Consider the following 25,030-nt stretch of genomic DNA (forward strand, 5'->3'; position numbering starts at 1 on the left):
TTTTCAGTGAAACATCACTCCAAAAATTTAAAGTTAGTAATAAATGTGACATTTTGCAAGAAATTTCATATTCATATTTTCAAGTTCAGGACAGTCCGTAAAGTGGCAGATTAAATGAAGGTCAATTTCGCACCTTACATGAGAACTTTACACATCATAACGGGAAGGTGAATATGACACCAAACTTACTTCGGTGGTAATGAGCAGATTTGCCTGTAAGTATATAATGCAAAAGATATGACACTCAATCGACGGTATTAACACACCGCTCCTATACAATTCATGTCAATAAGCAGGTAAAACAAGCAGCGAAAGAAAACATTTTGTGTGGAAGCAGGTGTGGGAAGAAGCAGAGGCCGCAACACGGAAGGCACCACGAAAACCTCTAAGGGGGCGTACCATGGTGCGAGTCAGTGACTGGGCAGGTGACGCTTACTGGAGAGCAAGTAACGGGTCACCAGAAGCAGGACAGAAAGAAGCTTTATAAAACTGCATTTCGTAATTCCAAACGGATACGAACAACAGCAGAGACGCAGTCGATCACGTGAACAGCGAGTGGTACACATGTGATGTACGAATGTAACTTTTAGGCATCTGGAGTGGGCACAAAACGGCCGATCGGCGGAAACGAACTAGTAAGAAGTAAAGTGCCGAGATTTCGACGCAGTTTAATGGTAGGGCCCTTGCGATTGGCAGAGTTTCCACAGAATAAGAGGAACGCTCCTATTGGTCGAAAAAAGCTATGCCGTGGAGAATGAAAGAACCCAGGTGGAAGGACAGTTCGGCTACGAGAAAGACAAGAGTGAATTTTTCTTGGACTCTTCTCTGAACTGGCGTCCAGTGCAGAATGGGGCGCATAACGCTCTGTGTGATACACAGGAGAAGTTTGTGTGAACACTATGTTCACTGCAGCTGACATTCATCTAGATATTAGCTGTAGCATCGTTGAGCTCCAACTGTGGAAAAATAAACCAGCCAGTTAGTTAATTGTTCTTGCGAGGACTGAGAGGGCATTTTAATATGCATGCTGCTCCAGGCATGCACATGCAAATCGCCATATTCCAAGACTAGGGATGAGGGCATGTTTTCTCGCATAATGAGAAACATAGCGAGAGTTTCTGCTGGAAAAATGAGCAAAGGCTTATTAGTTTTTATAGGAATTTCAGAGGATGAGAGCAGCCATGCAGACGACAGCTCATCGCAACTAAGGTAAATACCGCGAGCAGAGGCATGATATTGCTGGTTCACCAGCTTGTGTCCACTGTAAACTCGAGAGACCTTGGGTAATCTTTTGCTCAACTTGTCACAAAACTAACCATCCTCTGTAGACTTGATTGTCATCCTAAATAGTACTGAACGTTGAATCAGAATCGGATGATTTATCGTAGTACTGGCCAACATCATGACGTAGTCGTAAGAATAATTTTGTACAGAAACTTATAGTTAAAATTTACCATTGTTGTGTTTAGGATCATTTCACTTTCTGAGGACGAGATGCGTTCGTTTGATAACTGTCGTAACATTTTCACATTGTAAACTGTGTAAATGAGTGTATTTCTGTGATAAGATTGCAACATTAAACCAAAAATATTTACAGCTTACACAGTTGTTGTTCTGTCCTCAAAACCTTACAGAATGGCGACCCTGCCAGGATGGCAGTTGGTCTGCCTGGATGGCAATTACTCAAATTAGAAAGGGAAATTAAAATTTTTAATTGAAAAAAAGTTCTCTTTTATTTTGTTATTTCTGTGATGATATTATCCAATGTATGCGTATGTATAGTGGTCAGAATACAGTAAATGTGTGATCCAAAGTGTAGAAAAGTTGCAGTAATAAATAAGATTATGTTGGTGTAAAAGTAGCTTGTCCATGACCTTTCTGTCGCACGTGAAGCTATTCACGGCTTTTTGAGTTGGTTTGAATTTCTATAAACAGAACGGCATTGCTAATGCTGTGTACATAGTCTAAGAAACTTTCTATGATATTTTGAAAACGTGTAATATAACTTGATGTGACGAGAGCTCAGGCTCGTGCAGTTCGAGAAAGACAGAGGTTAGTAAGACGATCGCAGATGCCGGAAGAACAGAGATTATCACAGACGGGGAAAACTGAAGATCTTGACAGGATAGAGATTGATGTGCAACAAAAAGTATCGAGTGCGAGTCACGGAACGGAACGTAGTTATAGTGCAGAGGGCATGGTGGTAGTTTCGCGATTGGTATCACAGTCTGAGAATGCACAAAAACAAACAATTGACGGATCTATAGGGTCAGAAGTAGAATCAGAGGACGAGCAACTTCAGTACGTTGAACCAAATATAGTAATTCTAAATCATACGGGACAGTTTCCAACAGAAAGAATGTGTGTAAGTGCGTCCGCACTATGTACGGAAGTCGTTGAGACGCCACGTGAAAGACGCGAACTGCAAAATTTACATCAAATAGTGACAGGTGACGATGGCGAAGAGTCAGATAGTGTGGTCGCAATATTGAAGCAACTCACTATGGTCGTAAAGCAGACAAATGCAGGGTTAGCAGACTTAAAACTTGAAACAAATGCAGGGTTAGCATACTTAAAACTTTGAAACAAATGCGGGGTTAGCAGATTTAAAAACTGAAACAAACGCAAGGTTAGCCTATTTAAAAACAAAGACAAATGCTGGCTTAAATAGTGTCAAATTTGAAACCTATGCTGAATTCGAAAAAATCCGCGAAGATCAGCAAAAACTACGAACAGAAGTTAATGAACAGCTTACTAAAATCCAGAGAGAGGCGAGAGACCCGCGCGAGCTTATACAATCGGTAATGGCTGACCAGAAAAAGATGCGTTCTGACGTTGACCAGGTGCAGGATGCAGTGTCTACTATTAATCAAAGAGTTGATAATTTAGTACATAAGACGTCTGGTAAGGCGCAACAAATCGTGAATGAGCTCAATGTCAGAAAAAGTGTCACGCGAGCCGCATTAAAAAGATCGATACACGCATTGAAAACGTCGTCTCGAAAAATCAGAAACAGTGTGAACAGCTTCGTACAGAACTGAAACAGTGTATCGAGAACCGTACAGAAATCAGTAGTGAGGCATCGGAATCTGTAGTATTATCCGACATAGTGATGGACAGAAATCCAGAAGTAAACAAGTCACTTGTGCAATCCTCGGTAGCAGTAGCGGAAACACAAAAAGTCTTGAGATTCCAGTCGTATATCCACAAGAGGTTTCATCAATAACTACCGAAACGAAACAGAAGCAAATGGGAAGAGAACAGTTAACACAGGTGAGCAAAGCAGGTAATGCACCGTCACAACAGACAATGGAGCGAGAACCGGTAAACGCGCGCATTCCAACAGAACGGCAGCCTACCCTCCGAACGTACGCGAGTGACACGAGAACAGAGCAAGTAGCGACGACACATGGAGCACTTTCTCAGTTTCCAAGTTATGGTGCAACAGGTTATAGACCGAGAGTCAATATGAATCAAATAGGAAGACAAAACACTGATCCAGTTACTGGAAATGTAAAAAAAATGGTTCAAATGGCTCTGAGCACTATGGGACTGAACATCGGAGGTCATCAGTCCCCTAGAACTTAGAACTACTTAAACCCAACTAACCTAAGGACATCACACACATCCATGTCCGAGGCAGGATTCGAACCTGCGACCGTAGCAGTCGCGCGGTTCCGGACTGAAGCGCCTAGAACCGCTCGGCCACCGCGGCCGGCTACTGGAAATTTAAACGAATCTTTCAGTCCGATACACGAGGAACGGTATGGTTTAGATAACTGTACACCACTGCGTAGACACGATGCTAGATGGGACGTAAGTCTGTCATCTTAGAACCCAAATATGGTAGAACGAAAACAAGAAAACATGACACAGTTGAAAGGAACGGATAATGTTGTGAAAACATTAACGCCGTATGGAGGAATAGAAAAATTTGACAATGATCACTTTTTGACAGTCAGTAAATTCCAACAGTACAAAGAAAGCGGGAACGGCTTACACCCATGCACATTCATAAATTAATTCCAGATCGGTTTACCAGAGCATTCGCCACTTAGACATAAACTAGACTTCATTTGTGGGCATGTGGACGGCGCAATAGCGGAAACCATGCAAAGAGTAGCTGCAAACTGTCAATCATATGAGGAATTTAAATCCGCATTCTTGGAGCCATATTGGTCCACGGAAACCCAAAATAGAATAAAGTATGGATTGTTACGGAAAGAGTTATTCGAAAATTCAGGAGAAAAGAAACCAGCTAGATTTGTCGAAGAAATGACAAAAAAGAATCAGTGTTTAGATAATCCATACAGTGATGGGGACCTGATACGTATGTGCACAATGAAGTTACCGTTACGTTACCAGCAGTCATTGGTTGGTAGGGCAGGAGATAATATACAAGCATTTAAAGGGATGTTAAGAGAACTTGAATTCATCTTCAGTAAAGATGACGCGAAGAAACAATGTACAGTGAGAGAAAACAACGGTAGGGGGGATAATAGCAACTGACTAGGCTTTAATAATAATAACAATGGCAATAATAACGTAGGAAGAGGTAATCATTTTGGAAAGAATAGTAATCGCCCATGGGATGACAATAATAACTATGGTTTTGGAAATTCAAAGAGGTCGAATAATAATTATGGTTTTGGTGGGCCGTGGAATTACAATAATGGATTTGGTCCTAGAAACTACGGTGGTAACTATGATCCGAGATATAATCACCGTGTAAACGAGGCAGGAAGATTTAGAGGTTTTCAACAACAAAATCCAGGTTACTCATTTGGAAATGGAATGGCCAGAAAGCAGAAAGGTTGTAAGGTGTCAGGCAAATCCAACACCTTCCATGAAAACCCTGACATTATAAGTAAATCCAGCAGTATGTCACATAGCTCCGAATAAATCGTGACATTAAATTAACCAAAGTAATACGAGTAACGAGTGAGCAAATGGAATACCACAGACTATCACAAGAATGCCTAAATGCATGTTATACCTTCCCACCGTGAGACAGACGCAGTTCCGAGCGGAGAAACGAGAACAGAAGCCGAGAGCAGAACCGTGTTAAGCTAGAAGGCGATAAGGAACGGACACCCACGTCGCCAGCTAACCGCTAGGACCACCCCCCAGCCCATGTTAAAAGCTAGAGCCCTCCAGAAGAACAGTATAGATCTTACGATAACACAAAAAGAGCTACCCCAGCCGCAAGTTTTAGCGTGAGACTTTTTCGCGTCTCTGTTACGTCAGGACCACCCCCCAGCCCATGTTAAAAGATAGAGACCTCCAGAAGAACAGTATAGATCTTACGATAACACTAAAAGGACCACACCAGCTGCAAGTTTTAGCGTGAAACTTTTTCGCGTCTCTGTTACGTTGCAAACTTTAAAAACATTGCCCCACCACGAAAAGTATAACGTTTCTCATTGGATAGACAGAATTTTTGTAGGCGGAGCTTAAGGTTAACATTGAGACCCTGATTGGTCAGATGAAAACACAGCCAGATAGTTTTTTTAAACCAACTTCGGTAAAATTGTAGTATGGAGAAGTTAGGAGAGAGTTGCTTCCGAGACGGCGAGGTGAGCGGAGCTGTGCTGCCCGCCGCCCCCTGACGAACACCGACAAGGTAATGAACGCACGCGATGCCGAATAACAGTGCATAAAGCTTCACTCAGAACTGCAGAAGTCTCATCTGTTACACCCCCTTTTTGCGTAATACTAGTGTCGATCGTCAATTAAAGCTCATGGTGTTCACATTTGCCACTTGAAGTAAAAATCTGAAACGCAATGATTTTTCTGTTATATAGTTATTGAGAAGCCACATCAGTCACTGTAATTTACGACAAGTTAGATGAGTAATTAAAGATAATTGAGGGTCACTGTAGACCATTTTGATAGTTTTCTCTTTTGTGAAACTTAATTTAAACCTAGATTATAGATGTGATATGGCATAGGTCATCCTTCGATCCATTGTAGAACTTGGAAACCCATTCAGGGAATATTCGTTCACATTTTTGTAGAACGCAGTTGGTTTTTACCATCCAGTATTAAAACATTTCCTTTTATCAATAGTGCAATTTATAAACAATGTTTTGTGAGTAGAATAAAATTCCCAATGGTTAACTTAACTGCTTTTTCGACGTTATTTTACCATCTAACTAAAAATAGGAAAGCCTTGAACCCCTTCCACTAAATTTAGTTAGTATTAAGATTCTTTTACAGGGAGTGCAGTGGAGCTGACGCTGAAATCATTAAATATTTGGTTATATCATCGCTAGTCTCACTGAACTCTTCTGAACTCTACATGTCATGTGTGGTCTGGCGTCTCCTTACCAGCAACAGGTCCCAGGTTCAAACTAGTCAATTCCCTAAAAAACACGCTCAGAGCGTCGTTGTGCGAAAGTGGTAGGGAGACACAATATAGAACAAACAGACACCACGCAGAATGTTAGAAGATTGGTAAATTCATGCTTTAGCAGGACAAAACACGCGAAATGAACCGGTACAGGAAATCGAGTTGAGGCCACCAAACCCAGGTAAAAGACACAATTGACGAGATGAACGGTACGAAGACTAGTCACAAGTAATTCAATCGCAAAATGATTAATTATATAATTAAACACGTAAATAGTCTTAGTTTTGATCAGCAAGATTCTGAAGTAGGTTTAGGGGGTAATCAGATACAAACACCAACATGCTGGGATTCAATTGACTGGGACTCGACCGATGATGAGGAACAGGAATTATTAACGGTGAATATAGACAGTAGTACAAAAACCGATGACCAAATTGTAAAAGATGTAGCTCATTTATACGAAACGGAGAGAGAAATAGTCTGCCAAGAGAATAAAGCACCATTGATAACACTAATAGTGATACCTAAGGCACATATGAAGAAGTAATAGAGGCGTTTAATAAAGATTATGGGCAAATAACTTCATCACAAAGCATTCAGGTGAGAGGTGTTAAAAGAAATGAGGAGAATAAAGTAACGATAACAAACCAATGGGAGAACCACACTAGACATATTGACTGGTTAACCTATGACTCGAACGAGGAGGCATTAATACATGAAAATGAAACTAAAGCTCCTCATGAGGTGCAACCGATCGTTCGGACTGAGGTAGGTGGCACGCTTGTAGACGCCATTCTTGATACGGGAAGCGAAATGACAGCGATTTCGGAAGAACTTTTTGAGAAATGTAACGCTGAACAGGCACTACCAGTGTTGCGGACAAAACGTGTTAAAGTGAAAGGACCGATCATGGGTGCGTCAGCGGTAATTAGTAGACAAACGCGTGTAACTTTTTCATGTCAGGGGCATGAAACAGCAGCGAACATGGTAATTGTGCCAAAACTTTCTGTATCTATAATCATAGGAGCAGATTTCATCGGTCAATATCGAGTTACACTCAATATGGACGAAGGGTATATTATGCTCGGGAAGGTGCGTCTTAATTTTGAAGAGGAACTCAGGCATGAAGAGATGCCAGGGGCTTCCAAACAATTGACTATGCAAATGGATGTGTATCAATCGGAGGAGGGACAACCACGATATAGGAGGGCGAAAGAAACAATACCTTTAGATCACGAGGTAATTGTGGAAATTCATCAAGAGAGCGATAATAATTTGCGACAAGAAAGGGATATTTCAGAAACAGACAAAGCCGAATTAGAAGGGGTATTACGACATAATTTCGAGGTGTTTCTATCAAAACCCGGTGCCATTAAGAACTTTCAATATTAATTCCAGGTTAAAGAACAGAAGCCATTTAGAGTACCACCTTACACTATTCCATTGTGTTACCGAAGACAAGTATTTATCGAATTACACAAGATGATAGAAGATGAGATTATTGAAACTTCAACGTCAAGATACAACAGTCCCTTGGAAATTGTAGATAAGAAGGATAGGAGTATTAGGATAGTCACTGATGCAAGACAGATAAATTCCATTATCATTCCTGAGAACGACCTCCCAGAAAAATTGGAAGAGCTGTTACAAAAATTCTTTGGAGTTAAGATTTTCTCTTCCCTTGATCTGAGAGCTAGTTTTTGGCAGATAGAACTAATACCTGAATGCAGAAAGTATACGGCTTTTATCACATTTGGACGAAGTTATCAATACAAAAGACTCCCTTTCGGACTGAACATACCCTCTGCTGCTTTTATAAGAGGTTTAGGGACTGTGTTGGACAGAGAACTCCAACAGCGTCTCACCTGTTATGTTGATGTCATTTTAGTAGCAGAGCCATCATGGAAGCCGGCCGCTGTGACCGAGCGGTTCTAGGCGCTTCAGTCTGGAACCGCGCTGCTGCTACAGTCGCAGGTTCGAATCCTGCCTCGGGCATGGATGTGTGTGATGTCCTTAGGTTAGTTAGGTTTAAGTATTTCTAAGTCTAGGGGACTGATGACCTCAGATGTTAAGTCCCATAGTGCTTAGAGCCATTTTGAACCATTATGGGAACTCCATAATGAGGAGCTTGACAAATTGCTAAGGACATTAAAAGAATATGGAGCAACTGTAAACATAATGAAATCCAGTTTTGGGAATAAAAAGGTTGAGTTTTTAGGCCATGTTATCACTAAACAAGGGATTGAACCTAACCCTAAAAAACTGCAAGCGATACAAAACATAGGTAGGCCATATAATAGAAAGACGTTGTGTGGCTTCTTGGGACCCATTAACTTCTACAATAGATTCATTTGGATAGGATCCCTTGCTACCCCACGTTTAGGTGCATTGACTAGTAAAAAGATGCCCTGGGTGTGGGATGACCAAGCAGAACAGGAGTTCCAGCTACTAAAAAAAGTCACTGGTAAAGGCATCACTTTTAGCCCATCCCAATTTAATAAAGGAATTCTGTATGGCAACCGACAGTGCGAAAACAGGCTTGGGTGTGGTGCTGTTTCAACAATATGAGGATGACGGACAACGGATAAGAAGGACAATAGCTTCCACTAGTCGAGTCCTTATTAAATGTGAAAAAATTATCCAATCGCGGAGTTGGAAGCGTTGGCAGTAGTATGGGGGTTTCATAGATTCAGATACTTTTCGTTTGGACGAGAAACCAACGTTTGCCAGGACGATTAGGTCGGTGGATGTTAACGCTGCAGGAATATGATTTTCTAATCACTTACGAGCCTGGACCATCAAATGTCAAAGCTGATATCTCTCCCGATTGCCAGAAGGAGTTAACAAAAGCAGAGTGAGCAATAAGGGAAGAAGAGCAAGTACTCATATATTACCTAAAAAATGTGCCATTTGAAAATTTCGTCACCAATACATTAAAACAGTTAGGCAGGGAACAAGACAAAGACCCAGACCTAGCCAAGATTAAAAGTATGTAAAAAAACAGGGAATCACTGGACATTAGACAATTCTATCTCATAAGGTACAATGTCTTATTCTACAGACATAACACAAATAAAAGTTTATGGGTAGCATGTATACCACGGGAACTGATAAATAAATACATTTGGTACACTCATCTGAGTAACAGCCATTTTGGTCCTAAGGAATGCTTTTTAAAATTAAAGATGTCTTGTCACTTTGCAAATATGGAGCGAAGACTCAGACAGGTTCTAGCTAAACATAAGAGATGCCAGAGAGCTGAACATGTAACTTTTCAAACGAGACCATTGATGTTCCCTATCATTCCGGAGAAATTGAGACACATAGCAGCAACAGATCTCATGGGTCCATTACCCCATATGCAGAGAGGCCATGTATTCATTTTCGTAGCTGTAGAATTAACGTCAAAATACGTGACATCTACACCCTTGAAGAAAGCAACGGGGAAGAGCATAAGCAAAGTGCTGACACGAGATTTCCTTCGACAAGTTGGTAGGGTTGATAAAATGCTATCGGACAATGGACCACAATATCGTTCGGCACAATGGCAAAACATGCTGTGGCGACATAAAATTAAACCTATTTATATTTCCAGATAAAAGCCAAGCGCCAGCCCAGCTGCACTAACCATGAAAGATTTTAGAACCCTCTGTAGTTTGTATCATAGCAAGCAGCTAAACACTTTGGACAGACATTTGTCTGATTTCTAAAATGTTATAAACGAAATGCCATGTAGCAATACGTTATTACCTCCAAACACCATTCTTAAAAATAAACCAGCACCATATAAAATCCGAGAAATAATTAAGTTCCCACCAGTACCCAGAGTACATCATCAGCATCTAGTAAAATTAGCACTGAACAATTTGAAGAATGCGGCATTTAACAGAAAGAACCGAGTTGACAGAACAGCAAACTCACGAATATTTGCACTAGAACGAAAGGTACTAGTAAAAACCCGCCATCTCTCTAGCAGGAAAAAACACGAAAGCCATAAGTTCTTTTCTATATACAAAGGCCCCATGGAAGTGAGTAAAGTAGTCCATGATAATGCAGTCGAACTGATTAATCCAAAAACAGGAAAGTCATTGGGTTTGCATCATGTGAATCATTTGAAATTGTGTAAAGAGTAAACAAAAGAAAAAAGAGTGACTCCACACGAGAATTTAGTTGTATTAAATGTCCACAAATCAAAGAGTATGAAAGATAACAAAATGCACACATATAAAACTTTTAACTTGTACTTATCTCCGTTAAATAAATAAAGTAAATTTCATAGGAAGGTAAAAGGATATTATGAAGAAAAGACAGGAAAGTAACAACTAAAATAACTCTTCTGCAAATGAAATGTGTTCTGGGGAAAGAGTAGAAAGATAGGAGGAAGATAGAGATCAGCATGTGGATAGTTGGACGAAATAGTAGTAGATTCTCTCTTAAAGACGTAGTGTAAAGAAGAATGAAGTTGAGTTTTGTGGATGAAAGGAAGTAAAGAAGTAGGAAGGAAATAAAGAATTAGGTAAGAAGGAGATAGTCATTTCTAATTTGTTCCATTGAGGATGGTGAACAAATAATTGAGGAGATATTTAGGGGAAATATGTGAAGCATATATGATTTGTGGAAGATACCACAAATTGATACTGAAATAAAGATATGAGGGAAATAAATATAAGAAGTCGTTAGGAGGTAATAATCAGGAAAGAGAATTGAATTATTAAGCTAAGCAAGAAACATGTTATTTCGTGGAAGGAGGTAAACAGTAGGAAGTAAGATTAACACAGAAAGGATTTCAATAAGGAAGAGTGTGATGGGAAAATGAAGGAACATAAATGTTTACTATCGAGAAAGAGGAGAAAGGGATAAGTACAACTGAGAAAAAAATTTAAGCTTTAAAACAATTCAATAGAACTATAGAGAACATTTTTGAAAAGAAAAGGAAAAGAGGGGAGATGTAATTTGTACTTTGAATTTCTGTTACAGCTAATGCCAAAACGAAGAGCTTGCAGAGAAAAAGACGCGGGAGTCGGAGCCAAGGTTTCAAGTTTTCAAAAATAATATGAAGTACTTGTAGTTAGAATAATAAAATGAGGTGGTGGAAGGAATTCACTAACTTACTAACCATCATCGCCATCAATATCACTCTTACTATCCATCGTGATGAAGATGAGGAAACCATGACCTGTATATTACGAAAATTAAGTAGAATGGGGAGAAGAGATGAATAAATAAAAACAGTGATAAGAAAAACATTTTTATAGAGTAAATGGTAATTTTTGTAAAGTTTATTAAAAAATTTAATGTTTGTGAAGTTGTAGCGTAAATTAAGGGAGAAAGGGTTATAATAATATAGATAATGATGTCATATGAAATAGAGAATAGGTGAGGATATAAGAGAAGTAAGATAATCAATTCAGGGACAAACATTGTATTAGATACGAAGTCAGCAGACAAGGTGCAGCGTCATTGCGGCCAGATCGATGTCAGGACTGAGGAGAGGGGTTAGGCACGAGGGGAAGGGAGTCTGACTGCGAGTGCCTGGTACGTCACCTTACAAGATGACAGTAGAAGAGGCCTTGGTGGAAGCAACGGTCCAAGGGGAAAACACTTCTGGAAAAAGTTTGGAGAGCTACGACGCATCCTGGATACAATCAACATGTACCCTGACGTGAGCTTTATTCATACGAAAGCCACATACAAGCGTTATAACAATGATTTTGCGAAAGTGTTAGATACTTGGCACTTCCATCACGAACTGTTTAAAGCAGCATATAGAGAGATGATGGATGTCCACTGAACCGGAACGGAGGCGAACATATTACAGCAAGGACGAACGGGTGTTTAAATTCACCACAGGAAGAAGAAGAGACGCGTTTCTGTAACTCAATGTGCAGAATAGCTGAAACTGTTATCAGACCATACGGAATTCCCCTAAGTACTCTTGGGACGAACCAAGAAAATGACGGAAGGCTGTCCAATCTATCTAGATGAACAACCGAATACAATAAAAGAATACACAACAATTTCAAAGTAGACACCACAAGAATGGATTAATCGATAACGAGATTAAACAAGTTGTCAATCCCAATTCGGTCCAGAGAAGAACAAAGACACAAGTGAGAAGACAGTAAGGTGCACCAAGAACAGAAGATGCCACGCAGAAGATTTGGAAGAAGGAAGAGCAAGAAGGAAGAGCCTGGACCAGAAGAGATCAAGAAACCTTTTCAAATCCCTTCCCATACAAGACTGTTATTGTATTTAACTAACAACGAGAATCAAATTTAACTGTTCTAGCAGTATAACTATCCGATATTCCTTATGGCAAATTGAAACATCCTCAGATGTCATACCGAGAAATAGGAGATGACTACTCGTATGAATACCAATACAACGTCACCTTGGGCACATGAAAAATGGAACAAAGGCAACCATTCATTCACAACACGCTCAGACCTTCAGCAACCTTTCTCTCTGCCGACCATCACCCCATGCTCAGCAGAAACGAGGTGAGGCGCATGCCAATCGTCATTCTATGCTCAACGGAGACGCGGCGAGGCACACGGCCGACCGTCATTCCATGTTCGACGGACGCACGTCGAAACACATGAAAAAAAGTGACAATTTCAATTAACCATATTAAAGATGTAGGAGAAAGAACTGTCTGTGACAGATTACTATCCAAACAAAAAAAAAAAATGAAGACATTTAGGTGTTAGTAAAAGATCTTTATTATCGATGTTTTTAAAACTTTAATCTTGACATATCAACAATATTTCCTTGTATTTCAAATTTTTCAACATGTTTAAATTAAGAAAACCTAATATTAACATTTCTTAGGAGATTAAGATTCTAATGTGTGATATGTTTGTCATAAATAGAGGATACATACATATGAATGGGTTTAGGTATTCCATGATGTCAGTTTAAATTTTGTAGAGTAATTTGGAAATTTTTGTAGAGTTATAAAGCGTAGATTTAAGATTTTGGGGGGAATATAAACACGTTTATGAATAAGATTATGCCTGTAAAGTCATGGGAATGATTCGGTTGAGTTTAATATAGATCATAAAGCTTTATTGTAAGAAATGAAACTTTCTTGAATTATTATTGTTATGAAAGCTGGAGATAAAGTGAAAAACAGTGAAAAATGAGACGATAATGTTAAATGAAGGGTTCCTCAACTTCAATACATATCCATCGTCATTTAACATAAATTAGGTAATCAAAAAACAGATCAGTCTCAAAGTTAAAATTTTAGGGATGACAAAAATTGATAGATAAGCTCAAATTCTTTGAATATAAATGAAAATTGAAATTTATACAACTATATTGAAAGAAAAGGACCTTAGATTAGTTAAATATAATTGTATAAAAATCAGGAAATTAGGAAGAATGTTAAATTTTGACAGAAAAAAGTACATAACTTAAGAGCTCAGATCCATAAACATGAAATCAAGTACAATGAAAAAAAAAAAGATAAGAAGACTAGATCGAACCAATGATTAAGGCGTACAAAATATCGAAATAGGAAGTTAGTCAGTAAACATGTCAGTTGCTACAGTAAGGAGTTGCAAACAGTTTTGCACTGACTTCAATCAATTTCTCAACCATTGATTGACCCAGCTCAAAACTGAACGTGCAAGGAGCAGGATATGTAAGGTAGCAGACTAAAGGACGGTCAATTTCGCACCTTACATGAGAACTTCACACATCGTAACGGGTAGGTGAACATGTCACCTAACTTACTTCGGTGGTAATGAGCATATTTGCCTAAAAGTCTGTAATGCAAAAGGGATCACACTGAATCGACAGTATTAACACACCACTCCTATATAATGCATGTCAATGAGCAGAAGGTGAAACAAACAGCGAGAGGAAACGTATTATGCGGAAGCAGGCGTGGGCAGAAGCATTGGCCGCACCACGGGAGGCACCACGAAAACCTCTTAGGGGGCGTCCCACGGTGTGAGTCAGTGACTGGGCAGGTGACGCTTACTAGAGAGCAAGTAACGGGTCACCAGAAGTAGGACAGAAAGAAGCTTTATAAAACTGCATTTCGTAATTCCAAATGGATACGAAAAAAATCAGTGACGCAGTCGATCACGTGAACAGTGAGTGGTACACATGTGATGTACAAATGTAACTTTTAGGCATCTGGAGTGAGCACAAAACGTCCGATTGGTGGAAACGAACTAGTAAGGTGTAAAGTGCCGAGATTTCGACGCAGTTTAATGGTAAGGCCTTTGCGATTGGCAGAGTTTCCACAGAATAAGAGGAACGCTCCTATTGGTCGAAAACAGCTATGGCGTGGGGAACGAAAGAACCCAGATGGAGCGACAGTTCGGCTACGAGAAAGATGAGAGTGAAATTTTCGTGGACTCTTCTCTGAAATTGCGTCCAGTGCAGAATGGGGCGCATAACGCTCTGTGTGATACACAGGAGAAGTTTGTGTGAACACTGTGTTCACTGCAGCTGACATTCATCTAGATATTAGCTGTAGCATCGTTGAGCTCCAACTGTGGAAAAATAAGCCAGCCAGTTAGTTAATTGTTCTTGCGAGGACTGAGAGGGCATTTTAATATGCATGCTGCTCCAGGCATGCACGAGCATATCGCCATATTCCAAGCTTGTGAATGAGTACGTGTTTTCTCACATAACGAGAAACATAGGGAGAATTTCTGCTGGAAAAATCGGCAAAGACTTAATTAGTTTTCATAGGAATTTCAGAGGATGAGAGAAGCCATGTAGACGACAGCTTATCGCAACTAAGTTAAATACTGCGAGCAGAGGCGTAAACTTGTTCGTTCACCAGCTTGCAACCACTGTAAACTCGAGCGACCTTAGGTAATCGTTTGCTCAACTTGTCACAAAAAAGTAACCATACTCCGTAGACTTGATTATCATCCTAAATAGTACCAAACTTTGAATCGGAATCGGATGATTTATCGTAGTACTGGCCAACATCATGACGTAGTTGTAAGAATAATTTTGTAAAGAAGCTTCTAGTTAAAATTTACCATTGTTGTGTTTAGGAATATTCCAATTTCTGAGAAAGAGATGCGTTAGTTTGACAACTCTTGTACCATTGTCACATTATAAACTATGTAAAAGCGTGTATTCTGTGATCAGATTGCTACATTAAACCAAAAATATTTACAGCTTACACAGTTGTTGTTCTGTCCTCAATACCTTACATGTTCTTAACACCTGTGTATCTTTAAAAAGTATGTTGTGAATGAAACTTATCGATCATTAACGAAATCTGTATTTTTTAAAATCTTTTGTAATGATCATAAAGTACATCTTCTGCCTGTGTAGGCCCTACACCATAGTTGGCCAAGATTTTGGCTCATGGACCATTCCCGGGCCAAGTGTCAAAGCGCTCAGCCTCGCTTCACATTTCCCCCACTGCCACGCCGTGCGGTCTGTGTGCGAGAAGAGGGGGGGGGGGGGTTGGGTGGAAGAGGGGAAAGCAGCGAACATGCTGCATTCAAATGGCAGAACAGAAATACTGCATACGATTTCACATTTCTCAACAACAAAGATCACAAACAAGTTTTCAGTATTCATAATTTTTACGGGCTGAAGAAGTGGTATAATTGTTACCTGGTACAAACTATTGGCATACGAACAGACGCAGACAGTTTTACAGAGTTTCGCACTCAAGCTGCCACGTAATCGTGGCTCATTTAGTCGATCGAAATATTGTAGCATTTTTGCAACAACATTATGGAGACTTGGAAAATCTACCTAAGAAAAGTAATGTAGATACCTTGGACAGTTTTAACGTAAAAAAAATTTGTTATTAAAACTGGAATTACCCTGAAAGTCATCCAGTTACAACTGCACATGCACAGGGGCGCTTTCTTTCAAGTGAAACAGCAAACGGTCTCGAAAACAGCTCGAAAACAGATATAACATTGACAGTGTCCTCAAATCTTTATAAATCTATCGTTGTAATTCTTGCAAGACCACAATGAATTCTTTAATCCTCACTGTTTCCTTAACGCCAGTGAACTTAGGAAACTGGATTGGTTTTGACAGAACGTGTCCCTTCGCAAACACGATTTTCTTTTTAAATGCATCCCCATCAAATCAGAAAGAAGTTAAGTTGCAATGCTTTACTGTGGGTAGTGCGTAATCAGGTCCACCTAAAATACGAAGTCTGCAATCTATTCCAGATATTCTCATTTTCGTTCCTCCACTCCTTTTTCCTTCATAAATTCAACAATAGTGATATTTAAATCGAAAAATCATTCCAGGCATGCCCCTTGACTTAGCCAATGTACTTCGCAGTAATAGACACAGAAGAGCCAAACAAACTGGTACACCTGCCTAACATCGTGTAGGGTCCCGCGATCACGCAGAAGTGCCGCAACTCGACGTGGCATGGACTCGACTAATGTCTTCAGTAATGCTGCAGGGAACTGAAACCATAAATCCTGCAGGGCTGTCGGTAAATCCGTGAGAGTACGAAGGCGTGGAGATCTCTTCTGAACAGCACTCTGCAAGGCATCCGAGATATGCTCAGTACTGTTCATGTCTGGGGAGTTTGGTGGCCAGCGGAAGTGTTTAAACTCAGAAGAGTGTTTCTGGAGTCACACCGCAGCGATTCAGGACGTGTGGGGTGTCGCATTGTCCTGCTGAAATTGCCCAACTCCGTCGGAATGTACAATGGTCATGAATGTATGCAGGTGATCAGACAGGATGCTTATGTACGTGTCACCTGTTAGAATAGTATTTAGACGTATCAGGAGTCTCATATCATTCCGACTGTACACGCCCCACACCACTACAGAGCCTCCACCAGCTTGAATAGTCCCCTGCTGATATACAGGGTCGTAGGATTCATGAGGTTATCGGTGTTAAAGGGCCCAGGAGTGGCGTAAAACTTAGTGTCGTGCAGTCGTCAAGGGTATAGGACTGGACCTTCGGCCCTGGAAGCCCATGTCGATGATGTTTCGTTGAATGGTTCGCACACTAACTCTTGTTGATGGCCCAGCATTGAAATGTACAGTAATTTGCGGAAGGGTTGCACTTCTGTCACGTTGAACGATTCTCTTCAGTCTTCGTTGGTCCCGTTCTTGCAGGATCTTTTTTCGGCCGCAGCGATGTCGGAGATTCGATGTTTTACCGGATCCCACGGTACACTCGTGAAATGGTCGTTCGGGAAAATCCCCACTTCATCGCTACCTCGGAGACGCTGTGTCCCATTGCTTGTGCGCCAATTATCACACCACGTTCAAACTCACTTAAGTCTTGATAATCTGCCGTTGTAGCAGCAGTAACCGATCTAACAACAACGCCAGACACTTGTCATATGTAGGCGTCGCCGACAGCAGTGTGGTATTCTGCCTGTTTACACATCTCTGTATTTGAATACGCATGTCTATACCAGTTTCTTTGGCGCTTCAGTGTAGTTCGTTTGCCGATGACCATTTCAGATTTTTCTGTGGAAGAAATTCTGGAACGGGTATCACACAACCTTGCGAGACCAAATGAGAAATTATTTGGATAAGAAGAGAAATTTTGCTCACAGACTGTGGAAGTGGTGAAAAATCGAATTGCTTGGCACAGTATAGAAGCCCCACATCATTCTTTACAAAACCCGAAGTGGCTATGACAGTGCACGGGACTCGGTAGAGGCTATTTTAGAACAAGGGATCCTCGCAAGAAGTGGGAAGAAATGTTTTCTTGATAACCGATATTTTAAATAAATTCAGTAAATGAATTACTTGAACGAAAATTTACGTTGTAAGAGAGGCATATTCCCAGCTGTTTCTTGTGTACTGACAAGGCGCTCAGAGTATCAATATTCGTTTACGCTACTGCGAAGAGCGTGTGTGTTGGGAAGTCGTTGAGGGACGTAGAGCCATTACCAAGATGTGGCGGCACGGATTTTAAAGGCTTAAACCTACAGAGGAAGTCGTCCGCCGCATAAACACGTTATCCTCTTGCCTGTGTATCCTCCCTAGTTTTTTTGACAGATTCTAATTCTATTTCCGCTCACATTTCGGTAACAGAGAAATGGACATCTTGTTGAGAAGTGAAATCTTCCTCTTGAATTCATTTGCGGATCCTGCGAACAAACCGGGTGGTGATAATTAAAGGTTCCCTATTTAACACGTTATAACACGAAAACTAATTAAGATACGAGTACCAAACATGGTAGCCTTAATGTCAGGGACATGGGGAAGAGAAATAATGCAGAATCAATTCAGTTGAACACTTTTAACGTGCTCCTACGGTACATCATACCATTACATACCCGTACCATTACTGCTACAAAAGTGGCTCAATATGGCGCCCATCAGTGACCAAAAGAGTCTCAAAGTGCAGGTATTGCATTCTGCACAGCAAAACGAAGTATGGCCGTAAGTATGCTGGCTACCTCTCTTGATATGTTGGGGTTCAGATCAGCACGTGTGTGAATGTTCCCCTGGTGAACCCTGTCCTTTAGGTAGCACTACAACCACAAATCACAGGGAGTCAGATCGGGTGATAGTGCTGGCCAAGCATTTGGAAACGATCGGCCGATAATTCGATCGTCTCCAAATGTGTCTAGGAGAAGCAGGTGAACTTCATGAGCGAAGTGCGGTGTGGCCCCATCTTGCATGAAAACTGTTGAGTTCAAAGCGTCCCTCTCCTGTAGGGCGGGTATGACATGCTGGCGAAGCATATCGCAGTAACGCTGCCCAGTCACACTGCACATCTGTGATCCTTGAGCGCCAGCCTGTTCAAAAAAGAATGGTCCAATGACGAACGTAGCCGTGAAGCTGCACCATACGGTGACACGTTCACCATACAGAAGAACTTCATGCGCAGTGAATGGAGTTGAAGAACCCCATACTCGGGAACTCTGTGAGTTCATCTCACCTGTCAGAGAAAACTGAGCATCGTCTGTCCATAGGATGGTCCAGCGTCAGCCCTCGTCAACTTCTATCCTTTCGAGAAAGTGAAGAGAAATGTCAACACGACGTTGTGCGTCCTGTGGTGCAAGTTGCTGTACGATATGGATCTTGAGTGGATACCATTTGAGAGTGGTTCGAAGCACCTTCCGTACAGTGGACCACGGGATGTTCAATTGTCGTGACATAGCACACGCACTGCCTGACTATCGGAAATTGCGCGCAGCGTTGTCTACCATAGCAACAGCTATTTCATCAACCACCTATGGTGCAACCGGTCGTCGGCCTCTTCCCAGAGCGACGCTCAGTTCTCCAGTTGATTCGAACTTCTTCATCATGCTCCGCACAGCAGGTGGACAAGTAGGACCCTTCCCTAATTCTTTCAGACGACGATATTCTCAAAGTGCAGCTGCAGTGTTACTGTTGTTTTGATAATAGAGCTTCACCACTGCTCCTTTTGTCCAAGCTCATGTTGACACGTCAACAAGTGCACTGCGACTGGTCAGGTGTTTAAGACTATGAATCACGATGACTGATCACGGCACCTGGTGGCCATACTTGGAACAGAACGGTGGTGCTGTGACGCGTGGAAATCATGCACCCCGTATTCTGGACATTAATCTACCAAGTTTCGTACTCGTGCGGTAATTAGTTTCCGTGTTATACAGTATTAAATAGGGAAAGTTTAATTATAACCATCCAGTATTAGGAATGTGTTAATTTCTGGAAGTTTTATTGTGGCACCTGCTTCTGAAGTTCTAGTACTATAGTAGCATTTATTGTTGGAAGCTGTTGCAGGATACGCAACTCGTAGTGAACTGTAGTGTACAAAGACAACCATTATTCTTCATATTACGAAGTTTCCTTATCCCATGAATGTTCACACCCGTGCATGAGTGAAACAAGAATCTGTTCCTCAATGTTTTCCATTGGAATTTTCTGCATCTGCTTCAACAGAGACTGGCCGTTACCGTAGAATCTCCAAAGCGTTCTAGGTGGGTCTCGAACCAAAAATACGTAACCTGTGAAAAAGCAAGACAAGCAAACTACCTTCCATCTATTTCCTTTTTCTCGTCAAAAAATGCTGGTATAGGGATTCAGATAATAAGTTTCCCTCCTTCGGTAGATGTGAAAGCTGAATTCATACAGCTCGATCTTATACAGATTAATGTAGCTAGCGTGAGAGCTAAGCTGACAGCATGAGAACTTTCTTGAGTCTGAATTCAAACGAATATTAGGAGCAGTGATAGCCTCCAAAAATTATTTGCTTCTTACGCTGAATATTTTCGTGAAACTTCTCTTGTTCTGCCAATACTCCAATACCTTAACAGTGAAAATGTTGACAACACACATCCCACATCCAAATGAGAGAAATATTTGGTTTTCAGACTACTGACATTAACTTGTAGGATATAAATCTGTAAGTTAAGAATAAACCTTATTCATAATATATCTCTTGACTAAACTGTAGAAGGTATTCTGTAGTGATTTTCTTTGCTATCACTGAAGCATTTAACTGTGTAAAACATAACACATTAGGACAGAAGATCTCACACTTTGGCATCAAACACCAACATTAGCTTAGGTAGAATCCTACTTACATAACAGAAAACAAAGAGCTGTGCTAAAAGATTCAGGTGAAACAACAAAATTAGAGTGTGGAACTATTAAAAACGGTGTTCCGCAAGGCTCGATTCTTGAATCATTGATCTCCTTAGGGTGCCTTAATGACCTACCAGCATCAATAAGTAACAATGCAAAGATCGTAATGTTTGCTGATGATACAAGTATCTCGATCAAAGGCATGAAATCCTCAATACAGATTACAGCTAAAACAATAACGCAACAAGTAAGCAAATGGTTTACAGCAAGCATTCTCTCAAAAATAAATTTAATAAAGTTTTTAGACAGCAAATGACAAGCTAAAGCTCTTCAAATAGAGATCAATCGTCAGAAAATGAATGAAACTTAACTTCTAAGTTTTCTAGGAATACAAATGAATAATAAATTAAGATGGAATGAAAGCTCCGCATTCTTTGCGCTATGTTTACTATGTTTACAGACAGACAATAATGGTATCATACTTCAAATATTTCCACTACCTTATCTCGTATGGTATAATATTCTGGGGAGATGCTGCAAAACTAGAAAAAGTTTTTAAAATACAAAAACGAGCTGTGAGGTTGAGCTGTGGTGTTTCAAATCGTACATGCTGTAGACACCTATTCAACACACTTGGGATGTTGGCGCTCACAAGTCAGTACGTCTACTCGCTGACGTTTTTTGTACTGAACAACTAAAACGTTTCAAACTAACTGTGATGTTCACAATTATTACACAAGTCAGAAGCAAAGCCTTCAGTTACTCTGTATTCTAATAAATGAAAAGCACCAGTTTGCTTTTGTTCTACAATATTACTTTTATTGATAGCCGGTTTTCGGCTTACAAGGCCATCTTCAACATTTACTGAGTATTATCACCAAAGAAGTTAAATGTTAGAAGACAACATTGGAAAAGAAGTAACACATCTAGACTGAAGTAGAAACATAAAATAAGATAAAATTAGTATTAGACAAGGTTGCATCAAGAGGTATGAAACCTTGATGCAACCTTGTCTATTACTAATTTTATCTTATTTTATTAGTTTTGTTTATTAATAGAAACTGTTATGTAGGCATGCTATTCCTATTTTGTGCTAAAGGGTTTCTTGTCAACTCCATTGTTATTTATGTACTTTTCAGTTTTTACTATTTCATTGCAAAGATGTTACTTACTGTATGTTTCTACTTCAGTCTAGATGTGTTACTTCTCTTCCAATGTTGTCTGCTAACATTTAACTTCTTTGTTGATAATACTCAGTAAATGTCTGAAGATGGCCTTGTAAGGCGAAAACCGGTTAGCAATAAAAGTAATATTGTAGAACAAAAGCAAACTGATGGTTTTCATTTATTATAATGTTGTTCTACCAAGAACCGACGGAAGATTCACTTAATACTCTCTATTCAGTTCAAAAAGGAGTTATCCAGGCTTGAATAAGCTCCCACTGAATATAACAAAGGACATTGAAAACCCTCAAATATCCAAGAGGAAAGTGAAACAACTCCTCATAAATCATAATGCACGTAATTTAAATGAATTTCTGCAGCTGTAAGTTTTATAGAAGCAGTATTATATTACGAATTACACAATTTGTGTGCTAATATACGTAGTATTGTATGTCTTGTATGTACTCGTATATTGTCTGCAGTGGTGTGGTTTTTCTTGAAACTTGGTTGTAATATTGTACATCTTGTATTTGTATTGTTCACAATATTGTGAATTTCTTCTGCTTTTGCCCATGTAATATTGTGTTCATTGACTTGTCTTACATTTTAGTACAATCTTTGTACAGAATCTAATTCAACAGAGCCAAATAAAAATTCAAATTAATTGAAATCACTGGAATGCACATCACATCCGATTATCTGTTAATGAAGCAACCAAAACCTCAGCCCTGGAAAGTGACATTTACAAATTAGAGTAAATAGTATTAGGTAAGCTCAGCTGCTCATCTTAAAGGGAACAGTAAAAACAGGAGAACTGCAATTAGTGTGGGCCAGCGTGTAGTATGAGCCACCTGGTGTTTCTCGATTTTGCCAGAACAGCGGAAGCATGCAGTGCTTGGAATGAAATGCGGACATCATTCTGCCATTTGCTACAGCTTGAGAGCTGTAGCAGTTGAGTTTGTGGAGCAATTAAATTTTATTTGTTTTTGAGTGACGATGTAATTTTCAGTATCGTTTTATGCTTTCAAAGATAAGCAATAATATCTTCATAATACTATTTAATATTTAAGTAACCTAATGTAGATTGTATCGTAATAATGAAATTCCGTTCATTCAAGCCGGTTTCTGTTTGCGCTAAGTTTTAATGTGCAGTGTTAGTCGGATAGTATGGGCCATACCAAAGTCGGGTGGTATGGACCATATAACTTATATTTTTGTTTTGCTTTTAGTGCGTAGTGGCCCGCTGGTGGGGGTCGATGGAAGTTAACGGCGACTGCAATGAAGCACGCGGTTTCGAGTCCTTTGGAAACCGATATGATCGAAAGGACTGCTGCACGTCGTTTTATTGTTCCTAGAACCACACTTCAAAGGAGATTAAAGTCGTTGTAGCGAATCAGCAGACATCTACGACATCCCCGGTGGGATTCTCCAAATGAATCGTTCAAATGACACTGAGCACTATGGGACTTAACATCGGAGGTCATCAGTCCCCTAGGACTTAGAACTACTGAAACCTAACTAACCTAAGCACATCACACACATCCATGCCCGAGGCAGGATTCGAACCTGCGACCGCGCAGTTCCGGACTGAAGCGCCTAGAACCGCACAGCCATCGCGGCCGGCTCTCCAAATGAACATTTGAAGAAATTTAGAAAGAAATATTTGTAGTACACATCAGAGATTTAGATTACAGGTTAATGGGCCTAACTAGGATTGAGTTTATAACGTTGGCTTGAATTTGGCACGAAAATTTAAAATTGCTTCACAGATTTGAGAAAGAAAAGAAATTGCCAGATAAAGTTTTCTATCAAAATTTTATAAGGAAGGATCTAGATCTTTCTTACGGAATATCTCAGTCCAGAGGTTCAGTCGACCGCAAGTTGAAAGGTCTTTTAACCTACTTCTTTTTATTATCTAGTACTTTAGATATACATAAACACATTAATTTATTGTGAATCGCAATATAATAGGCGACACTTTTCTTGAAAGCTCGAATTGTAAGCCTTAATAAAGTTTGCCTACCTGGGTGTCATTTTGATTAGGAACCACTGTTCTCCTGTGTGTATAATTACAATGAGAGCATTTCTCAAAATATTCAGACTTCTTAGCACTGTGCAAAAATGTATAAGAATGATCTACGTGAGCGTGATGTGACCACTTTGGCGATATTTATCAACAAATCCGTTCTTTTAACTTTAATGTATTAACGGCCGAGTGTCGCAGTGGAAAAATGGATACATCAATTAGCAACTCACAGAACCGTGAAGCTCATCACGTCGATTTCACACTACACAATTTTAGGCAGAAAAGTAATCAGTTTGGCGTGAATAGAAACAGAGAATTCACATTTACCGTTCAGAAGAAAGAGACTTTCGTCCAAGTGTTAAAAATGTAGACACGTGACGAAAACAGCAAATACTGCTTACCAGAAGTAGTGGGAAGGCAAGCAACAAACTACGCATTCTGCTGCAGCGTGTGCGACCCACGAGCACTTGACAGTATGTGTGCGATAATAAGGCAGTGATGAGACAGAATGATATCTAAACACTCGATGGAAAAATTTATCTGATTCCGTTGAAGTAACTGACCAATCGATTTACTACGTAGCTAATTAGTTCTCCACGACACTTCTCCAGAACAGTGGGCTCTTTTCTGACAAATCGATATCATGTTATCGAATTTCTATATTGATACGGATCTGATATAATTAGAGATATAGTTCCACATTTGCCATGACATGTGAAGTACTCATTATAACAGTCACTTACGAAAAAAAGTTGCTTCTTCGTAGTACTGAAGTATAGGGTGGCGCAGTCAAGGACACTTCGAGAACATTATTCCCCACAAACGACAAGTTTCCCCTCAAAAAGGTCAGTTGAAGTGTGGACGCAAAATAGTTCGTCTATACTTACAGGCGTAGTCCACTTAGCGCTGCAGTTACGACGATGCAGAAAACATCAGGTAGTAAATTATGTGACATATTTATGGGAAGACTGTTAGATGCAGATAA

General features: G+C 40.1%; 1 protein-coding gene across 1 annotated transcript in view; it reads right to left on the reverse strand.

Moving 5' to 3' along the window:
- LOC126195288 (threonine-rich protein-like) overlaps window positions 1-24,542 on the reverse strand; it is an 88,322-nt gene extending 63,780 nt beyond the window's left edge. The window contains exon 1 of the mRNA XM_049933836.1: window positions 24,447-24,542. Coding sequence (XP_049789793.1) covers window positions 24,447-24,482 — 36 coding nt within the window. The 5' untranslated portion in view covers window positions 24,483-24,542. The remainder of the gene's footprint in view (window positions 1-24,446) is intronic.
- Between the last annotated feature and the right edge of the window lie 488 nt (window positions 24,543-25,030).

Source organism: Schistocerca nitens, chromosome 7 (assembly GCF_023898315.1).
Source record: "Schistocerca nitens isolate TAMUIC-IGC-003100 chromosome 7, iqSchNite1.1, whole genome shotgun sequence".
NCBI classification, from domain to species: domain Eukaryota; kingdom Metazoa; phylum Arthropoda; class Insecta; order Orthoptera; family Acrididae; genus Schistocerca; species Schistocerca nitens.